Source organism: Apodemus sylvaticus, chromosome 18 (assembly GCF_947179515.1).
Source record: "Apodemus sylvaticus chromosome 18, mApoSyl1.1, whole genome shotgun sequence".
In the NCBI taxonomy this organism is placed as follows: Eukaryota; Metazoa; Chordata; class Mammalia; order Rodentia; family Muridae; genus Apodemus; species Apodemus sylvaticus.
In genome coordinates this window covers 44,120,991-44,140,138 of record NC_067489.1, presented here as the reverse complement: position 1 = coordinate 44,140,138, position 19,148 = coordinate 44,120,991, and the positions used below count along the sequence as shown (strand labels likewise).

The 19,148-nt window shown below is 46.4% G+C and overlaps 1 protein-coding gene and 1 long non-coding RNA gene across 6 annotated transcripts in view; one reads left to right on the top strand and one right to left on the bottom strand.

Moving 5' to 3' along the window:
• Irf2 (interferon regulatory factor 2) overlaps positions 1-3,697 on the bottom strand; it is a 102,429-nt gene extending 98,732 nt beyond the window's left edge. The window contains exons 1-3 of one of the 5 annotated variants that reach the window (XM_052162684.1): positions 3,501-3,697; positions 3,261-3,372; positions 3,092-3,169 (exon numbers count right to left, since the gene is read on the bottom strand). In XM_052162684.1, the coding sequence (XP_052018644.1) occupies positions 3,092-3,169; positions 3,261-3,365 (183 nt within the window). In that variant the 5' untranslated portion in view covers positions 3,366-3,372; positions 3,501-3,697. Of the gene's footprint in view, positions 1-2,003; positions 2,225-3,091; positions 3,170-3,260; positions 3,373-3,500 lie in introns of those variants that run through there. The other 4 variants (XM_052162690.1, XM_052162686.1, XM_052162689.1 and 1 more) reach the window with 4 other exon arrangements.
• Positions 3,698-3,815: 118 nt separating this feature from the next.
• Positions 3,816-13,256, top strand: LOC127668869 (uncharacterized). Its single transcript, XR_007974228.1, has 3 exons — positions 3,816-10,659; positions 11,660-11,907; positions 12,040-13,256. It is a non-coding gene; the product is annotated as an uncharacterized LOC127668869 (long non-coding RNA).
• Positions 13,257-19,148: the final 5,892 nt, after the last annotated feature.

The following is a 19,148-nucleotide window of genomic DNA, read 5'->3' as shown; positions in this document are numbered from 1 at the left end:
CCAATATTTCATTCTTTGCCATTATTTGTGTGCCTCAGAGGTACTGTTCTGATTGTGATTCCCCACTTTTATTTTAAAGACAGGCTCTCAGCCTGTATCTGAACTTGACCACAATCCTCCTGCCTCAGCCTCCTTAGCGATGGGATAAAAGGTATGTACCGGGACACTCACCTCTCAATATATCTTTTAGCTTTAGCAGAACTATAGTAGAACTTAGAGAGTCAACGTGTAACACATTTGTGGGTTACTATAATTTACACAATGTTCTTTCATATTCAGTATCACAATTGTTCCCCCAAAGCAACCCTGTTAAGTATAATATACTATTCCCTTTCTTAGACCAATCCCCAGAGGTAATTACTGTTATTTATTTTTGGTTGTTGTCAGCTCACAGCAAGAATGCAACCTCTGTAGAACCTGAAGAGGCTGTCTGTCCCTCTTGGTTCCAGTTGGTTCCACACAGCCTGCCACTGTGTCTGGTAGTTCATGGCCCACAAATATTTGTCCAATATATAAATAAGTTCTCCAGATTGCTTTAAGCCTGTTTGGCAGGAGGCAGATAAGGGACCTGTAATGAGATGTACATTTCAGTAGTCCGGAGTACAGTTTAATAGTCTGTTTGCTATTTAAAAAATTTAAAAAAAAAAAAAAAAAGGAAGGGAAAATGCTGGAAAAGAAATCCAACTTTTACTGAATAAAGTTGAGATTAAAGGGGTGGTGCTTTTGCGTATGTGAGGAAATCAATGCACATCAAGTGACTATCCAAAGTTTTAAGTCTTTCACTCTTAGATTTAAACAGCGTTCCCTAGCTCTGGTATATTAAATATTTACTTAATGAAGTATTTCAGGAGGTGATAGTTCCTAGAGCCTTCAGGAGTTTGTGCCAATTCCTCTTTTGCCTCAATTTGCATCCAATTTGATTACAAGTCCTCCTTTTTGTTTCATGAAGATGACATTTTTACAGGTAAGTCATTCTAAACATGTGCAACTCTTCCTAACCTTTGAAGGTCAACGGGGGGGGGGGGGGAAGACCACTCATTGAGAATGAAATATGCAAGTGTTTAATTTTAAGAAGCAGTAACAAATCATGACAGACAAGATCTCTTTAAGCACAGGCCAAAATCTAACTTCTTACACAACAAGCTAGGCTATAAATTATAATCATTCACCAATTACAGTGACGTTAAGGACTTTGCCCCATCGATCAATAGATGCTCTAACGTTACCCCATAGAGATGCCAACTCGAGCCCTAAATATTCCATTTGCTTGAAGCTGACTTAGAAAAGCCAAATGCCAGGATTTTATTGGTTTCTATTTTTGTGACACACACCACTCTAACCCCCCCCCCCCAAAAAAAGAATGAGATTTGAGAAAAATAATAGAATCCTGCACTTGGGAGAGTGATTTAGTCAAACGGGGCAACCTCTGGGGCTCTGCCCTGACCAGGCAATGTACATCTGTCTACCATGCAATCAACCACCTTCTAGAAACAGGATGCTAAACAAACTGGTCCCTGCACCTGCCCTTAAGCACCAGAAGTGCAGACTGCTAACTTGAAATGTCACTTGCAGTCGGTCAGTCGTAATAAAAAACAAAAACAGCAAACAACAAACAAACTAATAAATGACTTCAGGCTTGAAGGCAAGCGCCCAAGCTCCCGTGATTCCTGAAAATGCACAACAGGAAATGTAACTCTCCTCCACCCTCCGGAGCCATTCATCTAAGAGCAGCCCAGGAGTCCCAGCCACAGGGAGGCCAGTGGCAGAAAGCTAACCCCAGCACCACTTTGCCTCCCTTGCACAGACATGAAGGCCAAGGAGTGCCCACAAGGGGGGGGGGGGGGGACGAGGAACATGTCCCCCAAGTTTCAAACACACTAGGTTGTTAAGGACCTGCAAACCAGTTGGTAAACCAGTGACAACCTCGCCTGCCAATCCCCGGGGTCTTATTTACATCCGACCACCAAGGATCTCGCCTCCACCGACTGATCGGGGCGTCTCACCTGGTGCCTGAGCACAGTCCAGGCTCGCGGCGGAGGCTGGCAGCCTCCTTCCCTTCCCTGCTCCTAAGAGGCGAGGGTGGCAAACGGTCCGAGACCCGGGGCTCAGCGGACAGAGGCCAGGAAGCCGGAGCCTTGAGCTCTCGCGAAGGCTTCCAGGGCCGCTCAGGGGAGCCGGCCCCCGAGGCCGAGCTACTGGGACTGGCCGGGCACTGCGATTGGCCGCGGCCCGCATCGCTCGCCCAGAGAGCCAGGCTGGCGGGGCGGAGAGGAAGTGGTGGCTGCCGCTCTGCACCAACCATGTTCGGCCGGCGGGCGAATGTCACCCGGCGCCGGGAGCGGGTCGGAGGGCACAGGGCGGGCACTCGGATTCCCACCGCGTTCCGGAGACCCCCAAGCGCTCGCCACCCCCCCCTACCCTATGCCCGCCCGTGGGGCGCCGCTCGGTCCCAGGAGGCTCCCCGCCCCCACACCTCTCCCGTTCCGTAGCCAAGGCGGGTCCGGGCCCAGCGCGCCAAGCCGGCCCCGGGGGCGCCCGCGGGAACCCGGAGGCGCTCGCAGCTAGGCCGCGCCGGGGTGGGTGACCCCAGAGCGCGGAGCCCTCCTGGGACGCGCCTCCCGGGCGCCTCACGCGCTGGGACAAGTGCAGTGACAAAGCCCGGAGGCCAGGCCAGGCGCTGGCCGGCGGGGAGGAGGACGCGACGCTCCTGGCGAGTGGCGGCGGCCCAGTCCCCAGGAAGCCGGGCGCGCCGGCCAGGCCCGCGCCCAGCCGCGCGCGGAGCCTGCCCGGCCCGAGTGGCCGCTGGCACCCGACGCCCGTCACCGGACCCCAAGCCCCGCGGGCGAGCGCATCCTAGGACCGCCTCACGGCTGCCTTCAAGTTTACAGTGGTCACTGCCCGGGCACGGGCATCTAGGGACCGTGGGTGCCAGTCTATTTACACCAGAGACCGCCGGGAAAGAAGGGCCGCTGGGTACCGAGAGGAACCCGGCTCCCTTCCTCGGAGCTGGTGGCGACAGTGTCTGTAAACACACACACACACTCACACACACACACAATTTTATTTTAAATGAGGCCGGACTCCAGCGGACCTGTACCCACAACGCACGACACCTGGAGCGCAGAATCACACAGAGCAGATCTGTGTCCATGGAACCACCTCTTCGCATCTGCAAATCCAAAAGTGAAATTAAACCTCCACTAACCTCCTCCTCCCTCTCTACCTCCTCCTCCTCCTCGCAGCCTCAGCAGCCCCAGTACCAGCGGCAACAGCAGCAGACCCCTGCTTCCCCTAAAATCAGATGATCCATAACTGCGCCGACTCTTCCTCCAAAAATCGGTATTAATATTTATGAACCCCGGCATTTTCCGTCTGCAAAACATCGTGTCAAAGCATCAGGACGCACATACAGACAGGGCTCCTCCTGTCCCCCACCAGCATGCCCTCAAGAGAAAACACACGCACAGCCACAACTATTATTTGAAAAAAAAAAATGTTACCTCTCAGTGTGCTTTTTTTTTTCACGCTACCAATACAATCCCGCAAGGTGTGAGTGTTGTTAAGGTGTATGAAATGGAAATGAAAGCCCGTCAGTTGAATAATCGCAGGAGCAAAACTAAAAGTTAGTCCCCGGCTTGCCTGAGAACAGTCCAGATCGAAAGCAAAACAAGGAGAGGAAACTGCGAGGAGCCGAGGCTGGAAATCCCCCCCACCCCCGCCCTCTCCCGGCCCCGCTCCCTCCCTCGCTCCCCCTCCGCCCTCCTCCCTCCCCGCCCTTCCTCCCCAGTGTTTGTTTCAAGCTTGTGCAACCCGGAGGTGGAGGCAGAGGGAGGGCTCCAGCCGCCAGCCCGGGAGGTACGGAAGTTCGCCGCCGCCGTTCATTGGCGGCGGGCGAGGCTTTCATCATTTCTCGGAAAAGTCAATTTCATTTTCACTTCCCCACGTCGCGGCCGCCGCGGGGAGCAACAAGCGGCAGCGCGTGGAGTGTGTGGCTCGCGCCGAGGGGCGCGCGCTTTTTCCGCCGCGGCCACTCTGGGAGTGTGGGCTCCAGAAGGAGCGGGCCGGGCCGCTGGCTTGCGAGCTGGCCACCAACAGCTGGTGGCCCTAGGGAAGGAAGGAGATCCCTGACTCTGCGTCCTACCTGAAGGTGGAAACCAACCAGAGAGAGGGAGCGAGAAAGCCTGGGAAGCCCGAGGACCCTTCCTGACCTGTGGGTTAAGTGTTCAGAACCGCTGTGCTCAGGCTGCACAGACAAAGTCGTCTTGGAAAATCGCCCGCTGCAAAGGAATGTCAGGAACGACATCAGCTGAAAAGAAGGCAGTACTTGCGCCCCATACTTTATTGGATCTCCTACTGGGGGACAGGGTTGGTGAAAGGGGTTGAAGGGCCAGCCTGGCACTCTGTGTGGAAACTAGGATGGTTAGGAAGGCCTTCCTCTAGTAAGTCACTCTCCAAAGTTACTCATGCCTTGCCAAAATGAGACAGGCAAGGGTGTGAGTTACTTGAACTTAAAATGTCTTGATTGGGACTGGTCCTGGAGGGAAGGCTGCATATTAACTCCTAGCCGAGTTCAAATTTAGCATCCCTCCTAGTTGGACATCCCTGGCCGCTGTCCTCTGTGCTGTTCGTGGAGGCTCTACAGAAGGCGAGAAGAGGGCCCAGGACCCATGACAGGTGCATCGCTGATGCCTATTGGCTCCGCTAGGCCACCGCACTTGGAACCTCCTGCTCCTTGGTCACATCACTTTGAAAGTATTCCCTTACATTTAGTTACACCTGCTTCTTGCCTGGCTTACAGTTTCCTCAGCCTGCCACCTGCCTTCTCTAGCCACTGGGGAAAGGCCCACCCTAGGAGACTGTCACTACCTATGAGTAAACTTCTGAAAATTAATTCTACCTCCTCTTTGTCACAGAGTTACTGGATTCCACAGACAGGGACAAGGGAAAGCATCCAAGCACCTGTGGAAGGATGACAGTGAGATTAAGGACCCTGTTTTATGGTCTCAAAATAGTTTCCTCGTCCACACAGTGTCCTTTATCCCTCCCATAATAACACTGGACAATCCTTGCATTTATATTTCATATATCACAAGATATATGTAACCACAAGAATGTACAAACTGCATGGTAGTTGGCTGTCTTTGCCTACCAGGCACCTATGTTAAAAGCCTAATAATCATAGGTCAGTTTTTTTTTTTTTCTGGCTTTTTGTGTGTAGGGGTGAGTGTGGTGCATGTGTGCACGTGTGTGCTCACTGAGGCCAGAGTGTTCTGCTCAGCCGTTCTCCGCGTTATTGATTTGAGACAGGGTTTCTCACTGAACCTAGAACTAGGCTGGCAGCCAGCTGCTCCAGCAATTCTCATGTCTCTGCCAACCACAGCCCTGGAATGAGGTGGGCACAGAGCCAAACCTGGCTTTTCAAGTGTATTAGGGATTTGAACTCAACTCCCCATCGCTGGATTAGCAAGCACCCTTCCCCCATCTCTGCAGGCCCCCGTTGTTGTTATTGTTGTTGTTGTTTTCTTTGCTGTTGCTATTTTTATTTTTTGCTTGTTTGTTTGTCTGTTTTTAGACAGGGTCATCTTATAGAGTCTTGACGAGCCAGAACTGTTTTCCATTGTTAGTCTGGGAACTAACAATGTTCCTGCCGTAGCTCTCGAATCCTGGAATTATGGGTCTGTGTTATCGCTATCTGTTTATTTTAATCTGTGCCCAAACCATTGTCTTCTCTTCCCCAGAACAGGGAGAGGAAAGGCATACATGAATAGTTCCTCCAGTCCCCATCAACATGGCTTCTTTCTGAACCTTTTATCTCCATTCAGCAGACCCAAGGAACGGAAGAAACAATGAGGTCTGGTGAGGCCAACCGATGTCTCTTTCCTGGTCTCTATGATAGGAGCTTCCTCACAGGTGAAAACTCAGGGGAGCCAGAGAGGACCGTGCCCACAAATCTCTACCCTGCACCCTAATGCACAGAGGCTAGTCCTGGAAAGCCCGTTGCCAGGTACAGAAAGCATCCTGTCTCCGTGATGAGTGGCCTCTCATTTGTGCCTTCCCTAGACTCTCCATCAGGAAATCATCCTGCCTGCTCTAAGTGCAAGCCAATCTCACTGTTTCAGAAAAAGCAATGCCCTACTTATGTGTGGCCTTTAGTCAGCAACAAAAAGTTTCTTGGACTGTTTAGTTTTTTGTTTTTGTTTTTGTTTTTTTTTTTTTTTTAGTTGTTCCTGATACCTTCCTTCCCACAGCATCTATCAATCCATCCATCCATCCAGTCCTATCAGAACACATCCAGTTACAATCACTCATGTCCTAGTTAAGGGTCTGTGCAACACCCCAGTGTCTCTGGATGAGACCGATCATTGCAACTCCTTGGGTTCCTCCACACCAATAGACACATGGTTATCCAAATTAAGCAGAAATTGACTTCACTTAAAGCCCAACTCTTGTCCTTTTGCCCCTCAGAAACCCACCATTCTGGAGCTTACAGAATAAAGGCCATATTAGTTATAAGATGTAAAATCAGTTTACTGTGGTGGCAGACTACTGCCCGGCTTCCCTTGCTCCCAGTGCAGGTGCCCGTGTGCCCTTGTAAGCCAACAGTCTTTATTTACAGAACATCAGAGTCATTCTCACATTCCTTATTTGTCATTAGCCTGGGGACCCAGCACACAGAGGGTCAGATATTTTTGAATCCATTATTCCTTGCTCTTTTCTCTGAGTTCATAGAGAGTAGTCTAGAATTTGTTTTATACTTCAATAGCATTTTTAAAAGGTACGTTTAGGGGCTGGAGAGATGGTTCAGTGGTTAAGAGCACAGCTCCTCTTCCAGAGGTCCTGAGTTCAATTCCCAGCACCCACATGGTGACACACAACCATCTATAATGGGATCTGATGCCCTCTGCTGGTGTGTCTGAAGACAGCTACAGTGTACTCACATATATAAAAATAAATCTTTTTTTTAAAAAAAGTAAAAGATTGTTTTTTTTTATTTTGTGTGCATGAGTGTTTCGCCTGTAGGCATGCGCACTCTGTGTGCTGGAGCCCACAGAGGTCAGCAGAGGACAGCAGATCTGGAACTGGCCTGTGGATGGTTGAGTTTCCATTTGGGTACTGGAACCTGAACCTGGGTCCTCTGCAAGAGTTGTAAGTCCTCTTAACTGTTGACCCATCTCGCCAGACCCCTTTAATAACATTCTAAGACAAATGTAACATTATATGGAAGCCAGAAAACAGAGAAGTTGAAAGAAAATAAGAGTTGCTGAGCGTGGCAGCACATGTCTGCAGTCCCAGCATTTGGGAGGCTGAGGGAGGCTGACCCCGAGTTCAAGGCAAGCCTGGGCTATATAGGGAAGCCTTTTTTAAAAAGAAACAAGGTTGAAGATGTAGCTCAACTGTTAGTATTTCCTTAATGTAAGCAAAGACTGGAATCTGGCTTCTACCATGTACATAAATGTACACACACACACACACACACACACACACACAGAGAGAGACAGAGGTGGAGTCCCACAATTTTATTCTCAGAAATAGACCTATCAATATTTGTATGTGCTTCCCGTTAGTAATCTTTCGAATGTGTAATTTCCCATCCTCATCTGTTCATCTTTCCTGGTGCAGCCTGCACTTCCCATCCCCCACTGGGCTTCTGTGATATCTTTCTGTCCCGTTCCACTTCTTGGCTGGCTCTTCCTTTGCTGCCAGCCTCCTAAATTATGGTGTTCCCAGGCGTTCTATCTTCAACCCTCTTATTTTCTCATTTTATATGTTTTTCCTCTTTGGACGCTCTCGTCCACGCCCAGAGCCTGAGATATCACTACAGATGGTCCTGAACTTAACAATCATTTACTTAACAATTTTCCAATTATGCGGTGGTACAAAAGCAACAAGGACTCAGTAGAAAGCAGACTGCAAATCCTGGGCGAGCACTAGGTGGTATATGATACTTTGTTGCCATGTTGGGCAATGGCAGACCTTCTCATCTCCCAGTCAACCACAAGGTCACCAGGTGAAACAGCCCACACCCGGTAATGTCTCAGTTGCTACACTGTAACATTCTCTAAGCTAGGTATATCAATAGCGTTTTGGGATACAGTGCTTCCACTGATAATGTGTTTATGGGGGGGGGTCAAGCACCTTACAGGTTGAGAAGCATCCATATTCGGTGATGATTTCAAAATAAACTCTGACACATATTACTGACACATATTACTGACACATATTACTTCCTAGACGTCAGTGAGATTCGTATATATTCCCAATTCAGGTCAATACTCACACTAAGAAAACACAGAGGGTCTCAAGCCCAGGCTGCCTTGAAGGCAGGATCCTCCTCCCTTGGCAGCACAAGTTCTGGTATTACACTCTAAAACTAAACTCAAAACATCTTTCCCTACAAACTCATATTTGTCATTTCATCGGGAGCCAGGAATCTGGGGAACATCACAGCACCAACACACACACACACACACACATACACACACCTTGTTTGAGCCCCCTGGGGCTCCCCTAGACATAGGTACTATTTGCAATTTTCCAGACCCTTGAGCTCATAAAACCTAGAATGAATAGCACTGTGTACTTATACCCTTGATGAAATGTCACTGTAGATCAGAGATATAAATATGACTCAGAACATCCACATGGTTCTGATACACAGTCACAAAATATTCCTTGGCTCTTTGATGATACACACACACACACACACACACACACACACACATCTCTGTGGAAAATTAATCAATATAGAAAAATACAATCTTTTTGGTAGCCTATGCTTTTATAAACCACCATTTGCTTTATAGTAAAATTAGAATATATTCTTAGGTATTGCATTTTTCATCTTATCTGCAGCCTGGGCATCATACAGAATCTCCCGGGGTGGGTTCATCGTGATCTCTTCAGAGAATTAAGAAGATAGGTATTTAAACAGAGTGTGGGTAGATATTTCTCTATCTTGGCAAATGGGAAAAACTGAAGACACACTCAGAGTGAGCCCCCTTTTAAAATGGACATCTAATTTATCTTACTGATAAATGAGATACTTTTAATAAAATCATCACCTAATTAGCAAATACTTGCTGGGTGTCCAGAAAATGCTTCTTAGCACCAGCTATATAGCAATGTACCAAAGGAATCAAAAGCGCAGTCATCTGAGACATTTTTTTTTACAGTCTAGTCAATTACCATGTCGATTTCCAATATAGCATCCCTGGAAAGGCAGGGACATGGCCTCTAGCTATAATCACAGCTCTTAGAATTGCGCATCACAGTTCTAAGAAGGTGCACTGTATATCTTATTAACTCCAGTCTAAGTACACTTGAGATGGAGCCAGAGACCCTTGCCAGACTGCCAGCTCATGGTCCAGTTCTGCCCACAGAGTCACTGGGAGCACTTCTGGGCTAGGCACTGGGGCACTCCTCCATGATCCTAAAATTCAGGCAGGAAGACATAAGGCGATGCCCAGCGAGGGTTCCACCCTTGCCAGAGCATATGCTCAGTTAAGGCTAAGTCCACGCAGAGAGGTCACTGCAGAGCTCATCCTGGTGAGGTGCAAAGAGAGTAAAGACATCGAGGGTAAAGGTCAAATTCTAGCAAAGGCATCGGAACTCGGTGGTGTGCAAGCCTTTAAGGGAGTTCTGTGGAACTGGAAACACATTGGACACATTTTTTTTGAGCACATTTGCTCCTTCTAGTTCACTAGAAACAGAAACTAAGCTTAGTTTGTTACAAAATCATGAAAATCATGAGTTTACATGGGGCAATAAATTGCCCAATGCTTAGTAATAAATATTCTGATGAATAAAAGGGAAACATAGCTCTATAGCTCCCCCTTCTCCTATCTCTTTCTCTGTGTGCATCTGTTTCTGCCTCTCTCTGCTTTTTGTGTCTGTCTCTCTATGTGTCTCTGTCTCTGTGCCTGTGTCTCTCTGTTTGTCTCTGTCTCTGTCTCTGTCTCTGTCTCTCTCTCTCTCTCTCTCCCATCCCCTCTGTGTGATGAGTGTTCTTGTCCAAAGGGAAGGCTTGCCACTTTAAAACCTGTCATGAGTTGTTTTTGTTTTTGTTTTTGTTTTTGTTTTGTTTTGACATCATTTCCCAAGCTTCTACCTTTAAAGCTAAGTGAGGATGGGTGCAAAGCTGTATCTTGATGTTCATTTGAAAGGGCTGCTGTGATGCCTTTCGGGATTAAGGAGAGAAATTTCAGATGTGTAACCCTAAACTCAGCAAAGTAGAGCTGGAGATACGGCTCAGCTGGTAAAGTATCTCCGGTGGGAGCACGAGGACCAGAGTTCAGATCTTCAGCAGTCAGCTAAAGGCTTGATGGGATGGTGCATGCCTGGACTCCAGCAGGTGGATCTGAATGTGAAGCTAGCCTGGTCTACATAGTGAGCTCTGGGCTAGCCAGGGCTACATAGTAAGGCCCTATCTCTAAACAAACAAACACATAAGTGTGTAAATATAAGGTCACATTCTGGGTAGTGGAAGTTAGATTTCAGCGTGTAAATGGGGAGGAAGCCGTGACTTAAGCTGCGACATCACGTACCAGTTGTGGATGAGGAACCTGAACAGAGGAACAAGCTGGGGACTGAGACACAGAGCTTCGGAGGCCTGGCATCGTCTCAGAGTTGGCAGAAAGAGTTGGGAGGACAGAAAATGTGGTAAGAGGTGGGCAGAGCCAGACTGAGGAATCTGGACTTTATTCTATGAGCAGTGGGAGTTACGGAATCCACCTATGGTTTCAAAACTCATTTCCAAATCATCTCTTAAACATCATAGAAGCACAAAGATTTTAACTTGCTGGCCCTCTAGAGGCATTTGTGACTGTTCCCGCCTTGCCTCTTGATCCATAACTGCAGGGATTTACTGAGAAACATGCTGATCTCCGGTCAGTGTGTTTACTTCTAGGTTATAAGTTCTTAAGCAAAAATGCTCATTTCTGTCCAACTTCCCATCTGATGCCCTTCTCCATGGGTAAATGATGTGAATCTAATGACTCGAATAGCCCATACCCAAAACAGAATAGCCCATACCCAAAACACCTTATGGTGGTGGCGGGGGGTGGGGATGGGGGTGGGGGTGGGGGGAGCACACAGATTTCAGGCATACTCCATTTTCCTTGGATTTTTGGGTGAAAAAAATGAGAAAATGTTTTGATTGTGTCATAATAAAAGTCATTCATTTCAGAATTGTAATGGTTCTGGGATGTGTTTTGTATTTTTGATTTCTAACATTTTTTTAGATTTTTTTTTCTTTTTTGTCCACGAGCAACTTCTTTTGTTCCTAAAATTTTTTTAGTTTTTTGGTCATGTGTGGAACTTTGCAACTGAACAGTGTCTATCACGCTTGCTGTTGTTGTTGTTGTTGTTGTCGTTGTCGTTGTTGTCGCTGTTGTCGTCGTCATCGTCATCGCCTCTTTGTTTTTGAACTTCTAACTATAGATCCTGGCTTTGAGCTCCACTTTGTATGTTTTTGTTTTTTTGTTTTTTGTTGTTGTTTTTTGTTGTTGTTGTTGAAATTAGGTCTAGAGAAACCCAGACTGGCCTTGAGTTTGCTATGTAACTGATGCTCATCTCCAACTTTTTATCCTCCTGCCTCCACCTCCAGAGCTCTGGGGTTCTGTGTGCCAGCCTCTACCACTTCCCTCTCCTTAACAAATAGGTTTACTTCTTACCTGTTTGATCCTGTTCTGGGCTGGGAAGACAGTCAGCTGATTGAAAAGGCAGAGAGAAGAAGGTAACAGTTGCCATTACCATCTGCTAGTCACACTTCAAGTTCAGACCACCAGAGATGAGAAAGAAAACACAGCCGGCCATGCTCAAGCCACCACACAGAGGAAGAGAGAAGGAAGTGTTTGGACCGGGCAGCACAGGGCTCTGCCAGGGGCACCGCTGAGGGAGTCACTTGGGGTGAGCTTGATTACATTCACACTGTGAGCCCAGCCGTGTCAGGGTCACCAACTTAATGAACCCATCATTAGTCGGGATATTCTCCAGCTATCTCCATTTTATTTGTCTTCATGTCTTTTCTTGACTTCTCAGTAATGTGATGCTGGCGGAGCTATGGCCTTGTGCTTCCACAGTACACATGGCCGACCCTGGAGCACTTCCACGAGCTGTCCTCATAGAAGAGGACCATTTCTTCCTGACTGAGAAACTGGAGGACTCTTACCACCTGCTCTATTATCTCTCCCAGCACTTACCCGGACCACATAAATCCTTTTTTCCCCCCTGTGTGGATATTTCTGTTTAGTGTTAACTTAAGTGTGGCACACATTGGAGGTAAGGGAAAATTAAAATTTTATATGAACACAGTGTCAACACCTCAGTGGCATCATGCATGAAACCCAAAGGAGATACTTCAAAATGTCAACCGCAGTTTGCTTTGAATGAGTTATTTTTATCTTTCTTCCCGGAACCTTCCTGTTTGTTCCTCATACCACCTATTATGCAGCCTAATGATTTCCATGTTTACTGTTTCTGTTCAAAAGTAATACTTGATTATAAGTTTCATTTTTATGAATGTAAAATTTGGGATATTTTTTGCAGGTAGTTTCAGGAATTTACTCCAGGGTACTTTTATGAATTGCATATAAACTCCATGGGCATATAAATGGTCCTCGGACATGCAGGCAGGCAAAACACCCACACCATCATCCCTAAGGCGTTCTTCTGCTCAGACAATGCAGTTGTGGAAAAGAACAAACAGACAGTAGAGCCCAATCCACTGGGTGCACTTTGAGAACAAAGGACTGTGTGCCGTTCTGCTCGGCACAGCTTGGAAGGCCACAAGTCCAGATCTGGACCATTACTCTCCGGGAGGAGATACTTGTCTCAGAGTTGTGACACATGTCAACCACAAATCTAAGCAGCCACAAATCTAAGTGGCGCTGGTATGGCTACAGCTTTGGCATATGTGTGTGGTTATGAGTCTACCTCCTTCTACCCCACTCCTGGCCATAAGATGGTGTGCTGGGAAACTTGGCAGTGCTGAGATGGTAAATAAATAAATAAATAATAAAATTAAAAATTAAAAAAAAACTACCTTTCAGAGCCGGGGCTCAGTAGATGTTGATTTGGTCTTAGTTGCCAGCCTTAAGAGTTAATGTGGGGGGCTGGAGAGATGGCTCAGCAGTTAAGAGCACTGACTGCTTATCCAAAGGTCCTGAGTTCAATTCCCAGCAACCACATGGTGGCTCACAACCATCTGTAATAGGATCTAATGCCCTCTTCTGCTGTGTCTGAAGACAGCTACAGTGTACTCATATAAATAAAATAATTTAAAAAAAAAAAAGAGTTAATGTGGTTCTTCGGGGACCCTGATTGGTTCCAAATACAGTGGGTCATCATAGGAAAGAAGAGGAAAGAAAAGCAAGCCTGTCCCCTGAACCTGTCTGGCTCGCTGCTATCTTGCTAAGTCCTTACCTCTTCCTGTGTGAGTTCCTACACTAATGCCATTTGCCATATTGTGATGTGACCTTAACTGAACAGTTCCTGGAACCTGCTTTTGAATGACCAGAACTGTGAGTTTAATAATTAATCAATAATAATAATAATAATAAATAGTTGCCTTTTTAATTATGTGTGGTTTCTGGGTGCATTGGTGTGCATATGCACATAAGTATGGGTGCCTGGGAGGCTCTGCAGCCCACAGGAGCCAGTGTGGGTGCTTGGACCAGAAACTCTTAACCCCTAAGAAATCTCTCACCAATACCCCCACAAAACTCTTCTATAAAGTGTTGACTGCCGGGTGTTCTATCGCAGCAGCAAATGCCAGCCTCATACAGATAGATATTAAGCAGAGAAGCGTAGCACAAGACGGCAGAGCGAAGGCTCATTGGGGCCCAGCGCAGAGTGGGTTTCGAGCTCAGTCTTAAATAAAAACTGAAAAGTAATCAAAGAAAGATTTATAGGTACGTCATCAATTATTAATATCCGGCATCAAAAAACCATGGCGGAGTTTTCAGGCTTCTTAAAGATCCACTTCCCTCGACAAAAGAGCACTCACTGACTTGACAAACCGATTTGGTACTGTGACCCAGTACACCTAGTTTTAAACCAAAGCTATTTTCTTAAAACATATATTCAAGGTATTAGTAGAGAGGTGAGCCTAGTTTTTCTGTTTTCCATTTAAAAGTTGGAAGTGGGAGGAGGAAGAGGCCTGGAACCAACGTGGGAAAAATGTGTGCCTTTAAAAAGATCTGCGAGATCTCTTAGCCCCTGAGACCACAGATTGGAAACAGTTTTCCTTGTGACTCTTCAACTGAATCACCCAGAATGAAAGGGAAAATTTACAGTCTCCAGATGGAGGCCCGCAGACGTGAATTCGTCGACCCTCTTAGGGCGTCCATTACTAGATATGCAGATGTAATGATAGTGGTGGCCTTATTCGTGGTCACATTCGGGATGAACGGAAGATTAGCCTCGAGTTATTTGTTAACTCAGCATTTCACTCACAAGTTACTTTAATTACATGCCTGTGTCTATTCCATAACAACAAACATCTGGTGGAAACTGAAGAAAATGTCTTCTATCCAGATGTTTAGCTTATGGCCATGGAGGCAGAACACCTGTGGACTAAAATAGCATTTTGCCAGATGTTTGATGGTGTATGTCTTGAGGCCAGCTCCAGCTCTGAGTTCGGGCTCCCATGAGGTGTCCAGGCCACCATGAGGGGTCCACATAAAGACTCTTTATGTTTACCAAGTCAAGGACAGAAGGACTTTCATAATCCTGGGCTGTGAGGCACACGTAGGGCTGTCCTCTGTACTGCTTGTACAAATAAACCTGAAAAGGAAAGAGTAAATAACTGAATGTGTTTTCATAACAATTGAAGTTCAGCAGTTTTGACGTCTCAATACACTTTAAATAGCAGAATAAGATTTCACTATGTGAGATGCCTCAACAAAGCATGAATATATATGTATATTCATACCTTAATATTAACACATGAATATATGCACATATCCATATATGATATATGTATATTAACACATGAATGTATGCACATATCCATATATATATAATATATGTGAATATATATGTATATTTATACTGTGTGTATATACAAGGAAGGAGATATTTATTACAGGTAATTAATTGGCCCATGTGATTAAGAAGTCTCACCACTTGTCATTGACAACTGGAGACCCTGGGAATCGAACACCAGACCCATGCTGGTGGTAGCACTAAGCCAAGCCTGCAGGCCTGAGAACCTGACACGATGATGTATATCTGTGGGCCTCAGCCTGAAAGTTCATGGACCCTGAGTGAGGTGGAGATGAAATAGGGAAGTTGACTTTACCGTTTTTCCTTTATACATTATCCTGACCTTCCCTCAGCAGATGGGATAATTCTCTCTGACATCACTGCGACAGATCTGCCCTATTCAGTCTACTAATTCAAGAGCTAGCCGTTGAGCAGGAGGGAAAATAAACAAAACATACTGGCACATATATATGAAAATATCATAATGAACCCATTACTTTATATAAAACCTTTTCCAATACTCAACAAGTATTCATCCCCAAGAAACATTGCCAGACACACCCAAAAATAATGGACCTCAAGTAATCTGGGTACCTTTACCTTTGTGACATTGATGTGTGATCCTGACCATTGTATGTGTGAACATGCATGTAAAAACGTGGAGTCATTAACCAAGCATACACGTGCGTCTGTTCATTTTTATCACTAATATTTGACATTTTGTAGAATGACTTTTTTCTGAGACTGGGGGAAATTTGAACCCAGAAAAATGCTTTACCATCAAAGAAAGAAGAAAATTGTGTAGATGGGGCATTAGTCGAGTGTAAAGCAGGAGCCCTCTTGCTGTAGGGACTCAGTTTCCCCTCCTGCAGGTCAGGCCCTTGGGGGCTGAGGATCTACTTCCCAGCTGGGCATGCTATCCCTCTATAGGATCTACGGGAACAAGGTCTTAACTGGTGTCTCAGCTGCTACCCTTGTTTCCAAACATTGGCTCTGCTCAGACGTACCATAGTGCTGCTCAAATACATCAAGTGTTCTGCATGTAGTCCAGCCGGGGCTCCCCACCTCCTCTACAGTCTCCCCTCTCACTCTTTTCCTTGTCCCTTACAGTACACTATAGTATACAGGCAAAAAAAAATCTAGCTGGGTGCTTGTCTTCGTATAGCCCTTTGGACCAAGAATGATGTTCATGTTTTTTAAATGGCTAAGCTGGGGCAAATATCAAATAAATGGTACTTTGCAACACATGAAGAATCTGTGTCTCTATATCCATAACCAAAGTTGTGGTGCACCACAGCCACATTTCTTTGCTTATGTGTTCTCCGGGGTTGCTTTTGTGCTCAGATAACAGTTACAACCAAGACTGGATGACCCACAGAGCTTAAAATACTCAACCAGTTGGCCCTTTGCAAAAGACGTTTGCTACCCCCTGTTTTAGCCACCCTGTCCTCCCTCCTACCTACAAACTCAGCCTGTATAGTCCCTCCTCTCTGAATGCTGGTTCCACATTTTTCTCTTTCTAGAATGTTTGTCTCTATCATTTCCCATGGTTTTTGTTTACATAAGATCTCACTGAACTCGCATAAAACCAGCAGAAAGTCACATGATCAGAATGTGTGTCTTTGATGGAAGAGTTTGGGTTGAGATTTTATTATTATTGTTGTTGTTGTTGTTGTTATTATTATTACTATTATTTCTCTCCAGCAATAGCAAGGGTATGAAATGCTTTTTGAGAGTGTCGTTGGCTCTGAATTCCATTAACATGATGACACCTTCTGCAGAGGGTGTGAATGGCTGCCCCCTCTCATGCTGGACACACATTTAGAAGCTGAAAGAAAGGGCTGCCTATTCCAAGACCCAGATTCAGGAAGCCAAAGGACATATTCCTGAAGCTCTCATGTACCGTCTCAGCTGCACCTCCAGCCTGTGATCCCAGCAAGAAAGGAAACTTGGCCCGGGATTGTTTTCTGTTGTTCCTGAGTCTGTTAGTGTGACTCTGAGCCTGGGCCTCCAACATTTCGGCTGATCTACTAGGAAAGAGACCAGGAACACCTTCGAACAACAGTTAGGTCTTTCAGATTATGGTGTGGTCGGTCTGTACGGATCTGAGATTTCTTCTCTGCATGGTCACTGGACTGTACTAGAGGCCCACCCCAGACTTTGGTCACTGAGCTTTTTTACTTTCTCAGCTGCAAAAGATGAACTTGCCTAATCCTCTTAGAGATTAGGTAAAAATCAGATGCGAAAATACCTGTAAAACTGCTTTTTAAACCAAATCTTAGAGGAATAAATAGCATTTCCTTAGTTCTCCCATAACCATAAAACAGCAATACAAAATTCTATATAAGGAATACTCTGCAATGAACATACCCTTACACACAGACACACAGAGACATACACAGACATACACAGACACACACAGACACACACAGACACACACACACACACATGCAATATCAAAGCTCTTAATGAAATTCAGCTATGTTTGCACATTCTCACATGCATACTTTGTTCCTTAAACTACAGACAGAAAAGAGAAGAGATGTTTCTAGGTCACAAATATATTCAGTGAGAGTCACGGTGCTGCCTGGGGTGCTGCCTGGCCTAGGCAGAGAGGAGAGTTAGAAAGACCGGAAATGGCAGAGAACAGAGGTCAAGGCCAAGCCAGAGAGACTCCCCTGGATGACAGTTTTAACTTAGAAAGTACACACTTCCCAGAGCAATGGGGGGTGGGGGGGGGAGAGTCCTCTTAAAGAACTATTTTAATGTTACTTCGAGTGGCAAATACCAGGGGAACATTGTGACAGAGGCTGTTGAGGGACCCTTTGAACTGGCTCTTGGAGAAGAACAGTCAGAGGAAAGTGACAACCAGGCTGAGCTTGGGAGAGTGCTTTTAGCACCTGCCAAAGCTGGTGTGAGGAGGGCCTCGGGGTGCCACAGGCTTGGAGTTAGGATGTGTGAGTGTCTCCCAGTGCTCTAACAGGGTCCTATAAGATCTTGATCTCTGAGAGGCAGTTTTCCCCTCTATAAAATAAGCACACACATATGAACACATACATATTACATATTTTTTTGAGACAGGGTCTCCTGTAGTCTAGGCTGGCCTCAGACTCTATTCAGTTGAGGATGACCTTGAACTCCACACCCAGGTTATGTGGTGCTGAGAACTAATCCAGGGCATATACATGGTAGACAAGCATTCTACCCATGACTGAGTCTACTCAGACTCAGAACGATAGATTCTTTTTCTCCCATGGGATGTTAAGCTAATAACTAGAAAGCAGCAGCCTACATATCCTGTGTAAGGGAAGCCGTAGGTGCTGCTCTGGTTGGCCGAACAGTCACTGCCAAAACAGACCCTTCATTCCCATCACGACAGCTTCCTTAGATCTCTAACCTCAGTGAAGATGTGTGGCTGCTCTCATGAGCTGAGATATTCTCTCCAGGCATCTGGAGGTGACTCTGGAGAAGAGCGCAGGAGGAATAGAGAGGGCCACCCGCTGGCTTGGGTACCTGGGCTGTACCCCATGTGCCATTTCAGCTGTAATTGGCTGGAGTAGATGTAATTCTGAGGCCCGAGTCAGAGGCCTGATCCAAGCCAATGCCAGGGAAGGAATTCCCAGTGAGATATCAGAGCCTGCAGAGAACTTAACTGCAATGGGCAGAAAGGAAAGCCGGAATGGCTGGTCTCAGCATCTGGTGAGATGCTCAGAAGTCAGAAACTGAAAGTAAGCCAACGAGCAGGAGACACCTACCTATTGGGAGCATAGCCATGGCTGTTGTGGGATATTTGGTGCTAGGGTGTGGTGGAGATCCAGTGCAGGATTCGTTGAGCGTCTGAGGCCAATATCCTTATCACAGCCACCTGCTCTGGCCCACGCCTCCCTCTGCGTCCCTGCCCAGCTGGTCTACATGTCAGTGGCATCCACACGTCTCGTTTCTCATCTGCAGAGAACAAGAGGACAAATGCACAGTACTAGTTAGACCAGGCAGGAGGCTGGTACCCAGAAACAAGCTAGAAATTCCAGGTCTCCGGCATCTAGAAGGTTCTCTTGGAACAGATAGGAGGGTTGAGTCTACCTAGTGAGGACCAACAGTCAGATCCACTTATAAATTCCATTCTCCTCAAGTCTGAAGCTCATAGGTAGCAAGACCAGCATGGC